The sequence below is a fragment of the Phalangium opilio genome, unplaced genomic scaffold (genome assembly GCF_054372755.1).
Source record: "Phalangium opilio isolate 3A_F unplaced genomic scaffold, DU_Popi_V2 ptg000013l_1, whole genome shotgun sequence".
Taxonomy (NCBI): Eukaryota; Metazoa; Arthropoda; class Arachnida; order Opiliones; family Phalangiidae; genus Phalangium; species Phalangium opilio.
In genome coordinates, this window is record NW_028324148.1 from 3,617,052 (window position 1) to 3,620,822 (window position 3,771).

At 38.6% G+C, this 3,771-nt stretch overlaps 1 protein-coding gene across 2 annotated transcripts; it reads right to left on the reverse strand.

Moving 5' to 3' along the window:
- Positions 1–569: 569 nt before the first annotated feature.
- LOC149707840 (uncharacterized) lies at positions 570–3,771 on the reverse strand. 2 transcript variants are annotated; one of them, XM_089864115.1, is made up of 2 exons: positions 2,604–3,771; positions 570–648 (listed from the first exon to the last, which is right to left on the reverse strand). In XM_089864115.1, the coding sequence occupies exons 1-2, from the start codon at positions 3,769–3,771 to the stop codon at positions 638–640; spliced, it is 1,179 nt and encodes a 392-aa protein (XP_089720241.1). In that variant the 3' UTR covers positions 570–637. The 2 variants fall into 2 exon arrangements, with proteins under 2 accessions (XP_089720241.1, XP_089720240.1); XM_089864114.1 differs by lacking the exon at positions 570–648 and having other exon boundaries at positions 2,191–2,755; positions 2,816–3,771.

The window sequence follows — 3,771 nt, forward strand, 5'->3', positions numbered from 1 at the left end:
AGATGGCGGGAAGTGAATCCATCGTTTTGATTAAGTGACTTAAAACAAGGGGAAAATTTAATTTTGAGTATCATTTTACACATATCGTTAATTTCACAATGATAAGATGGCAGTAAGTGATATCCATCTTTTTGATGAAGTGCATAAAAAAGCAGAGAAAATTTTAATTTAAACTATTTTTACGCGCTTCTTATTTTTGATAAGGTGCAAGTAAGAGAAAATTAACTTTTTCATTAAGTGCATAAAAACGAGAGAAAAACTTTAATCTTGAGTATTTTTTACACGCAACGTTTATTTCTCAATGCAAAGATCAAGTGATATTCATATTTTTCAGTAAGAGCATATAAACGCGAAGAAAATTTTGATTATAATTATCTTTTACACGCATCTTTTAATTCATAATGAAGGTGCTGGTAAGTGAACTTCAACTTTTTATTAAGAGGGAAAAAAACCGGATTAAGCTTTAGTTATTATCATCTTTTCACACATCGTTTAATTTGCAATGATAAGGCGGGGGTAAGTGATATTTATCGTTTTCACTATAGTCTGTCAAACGAAAGAAGAGCCCTGAGAAATTTGTCCAAGTTGGTGTCGCCACCATCGAACCCATAGTAATTTACCAGCTTGTTTTATTTTGTCAATAGTCGTCTGTAATATAGAATAGAATAGATGTTTAATGTGTATAAAAAGAATCACGGGGGATTCACGGGTTTATACACAGGGAAGGGGTATATACATATATTAGAAACTATTTACAGCAAGTTAAGGAAACAATTAAAAAAATGCCAGGTTACAATAATAAATGGAATATTTACAAAATTAACAGAATGAGGAACTATTACCAGTAAATTGAGAAAACATAAATATTAACAATTCAGAGCGAAATACACAAAATCTAAGAGAAAAACCGTGAAAATTTTAAGAAAGGGAATCAAAATACAGCAAGTTGAAATAATATTTAAAGATTAAACAAATCAAATTTAAGTTCACAAAATTTAATAGAAAAAATATCAAAATGTTCAGTAAATTTGTTACACGTGGCTTGCATTCTAATTAAGGGGTTTAAGGTAATTTTCGATAAATAGAAGGTGGAGCGGTTTCGCGAAGTCTGATGGACTTGAAAGTTCAATTTTTCTAGAAGGGCGGGGAAAGTTACAAAGTGGTGGGTAAATTTATATACAAATTTTATTTCATTAAGATTTAAAAGACAGCGCAATGTAGGAAGAGCGAGAATTTCAAGTAGGGTTATGTAATCATAATGAGCTTTGGGTATAAAATACGTATGACAATATTCTACGAATTTTCTCTGAATGCGTTCTATTCTGTCAAAGAGGTGAGCGCTAACGCCACCCCAAGCAACCCATCCATATACGGCACGCGAACGTACAAGGCTTAGGTATAAAAGTCGGAAATGTACCAGAGAGCCAAGTTTCCGGGTAAGTTTTAGGGCTACACCAAGGGTGCGCCTACATCTATTTACAACTCCATGGACATGGTCAGTAAAAAGGAGATGAGAATCAAAGATAACACCAAGATCTTTGGTCTTATCTTTGATAGGTATGACAGAATTATCAATAACGTAACAAGTGGGTATTGCTCTACTTATGCGTCGAGTGTAGGTAACATGAACTGATTTTAATGGATTGATCGGTATATTATTATGATCACACCATTGGGCCACAGCGTCGATATCCCTTTGCAAAAGCAATCTATCATGGTCTGAATCGACTTTTTTAAAAATTTTGTTATCATCTGCAAATTGAAGCAGGTTGGAGTGGATAACTTTGAACTGAAGATCATACAAATATATATTAAAAAGTAGAGGCCCCAGGGACGAACCCTGTGGGACTCCACAATTTACGGGATATGATACCGAAGTCATAGAACCATTGCACTTGATAACATTCGTACGACTGTGTAAATAATTACAGATCCAATCCAAAAGTACACCGCTTATGCCATAAGTAAATAACTTATCCCGTAAAAATCTATGAGGAACTCTGTCAAACGCTTTGGCAAGGTCTAGGTAAATCACGTCGACTTGACCGCGAGTCTCAACCACAGGGGCGACGAGGTTCATGAAAGCAGCGTGATTTGTGTCCACGCATTTGCTAGGGACAAAACCATGCTGGCAATCATTTGGGAACATGGTAAACCAACGCTGGACGTGTGTATGCATCACCTTATCAAAAACCTTAGCTAGAGCACACAATAATGAGATCGGGCGGTAATTCTTGGAGTCACAAGCGGCACCAGATTTAAATACGGGTACCACAACAGCCTGCTTCCAAAGGGAAGGGAAAATGCCAGTTGAAAGTGATAAATTAAAAACATGTTCCAACAGAGGTAGGAGGATATCCCCGCAACCCTTGATGACAAAGGGGGAACACCATCGACCCCTGTTGAGAACTTAGCTGGAAGTTTAATGATTGCCTGGTGTATGTCAGCGAGTGATATGATCTGATTAGAGTAAGGGCGTGTAACTAAGTGAGAGGCATCAAATGTGTAAGTGTCGGCAGGGTTCGTATTATCAACAGCAATTGCTGAAAAATGGGTCCTGAAAAGTTCCGCAAGCGTGTGAGGATCAGAGACCAATTCCTTACCCCGTTTTAAAGCAAGGGAATTGGTCCTATCCCGAAGGTTTCCCTTGACAAATCTCCAAAATTTCTTTGGATGCGAATGAGCATCCTGGCACGTCGACTTGAGCATAACGGCACGATCACGAGCGAGAAGTCGTCGAGCAGTAGCACGAAGTCTACGAAATTCAATACCATCAGTGATTGCACCAGTACGCTTCATTTTTCTAAAGAAGTACCGTTTTCTCCTGAGATTCAGTCGAAGATCAGAAGAGTACCAAGGGGGATATTGCGATTTGCCGTGCTTAAGTTTTTTAGGGATTGCCAGCTTCATGGTGTCAACGAGACGATTGGTAATAGTATCGACACAATAATCAACATTTGTGGAAGTAAGAACGTCTGTCCAATCATAATCGCGAAGGGTGGTATAAAGGAGATGGTAGTCCCCTTTAGCGTAAGCGAAGGCAGAGCCCCGAGGTGGAGACTCAGGGCCAAGGTCAACGGTAAGTGTAACAGAGAAAGGCGGGTGAAACTTATCAATCTTAACAAATGGGTCATCGAGGGGTTCAACTAGTAATCCATTAATATTAGTTAGGCACAGATCTAAGAGATTAACTGTGCTAGAAGGAATGTTAACTTGGGTCAAATTAAGAGTAAAGCATAAATCAATAATTGGTGCAGCTTTAGATCTAATGAGGGAAGAGCAGCCCTGACTGCTACATAGCGTCCAATCGACGCCCGGTAAATTAAAGTCGCCAAAAAAGATAACATTGGTCTCGGAAGAGTCAATGTCCGTTAATAATCGGTTAGTGTACTGTTTATACTCTAGGTCGGATAGGCTGGGGGGAAAATATGTTGTACCAAGAAGTAACGAACGACGGGAAGCTAGTTGAATTTCGACAAAGACGCTTTCGGAAGTGGACTCAAGATCATGCCTCCGATGGCAAACAATAGAACTCTTTACAGCAATCAGGGAACCCCCACCCCTAACATTATGATAGTGAGGGTCAAGACGATCAGCGCGGTAAACAGTGTAATGGGACGGAAAATAATCACAAGAAAAATGTAAATTGTTCAACCACGTTTCCGTTATACAGATAATGTCCAAGTCCAGGGTAGCAATGTTATGTAAAAATGTCGCAGATTTAGTACGAAGTCCGCGAACATTTTGGTAAGCGATAGTTATTTCAGACAT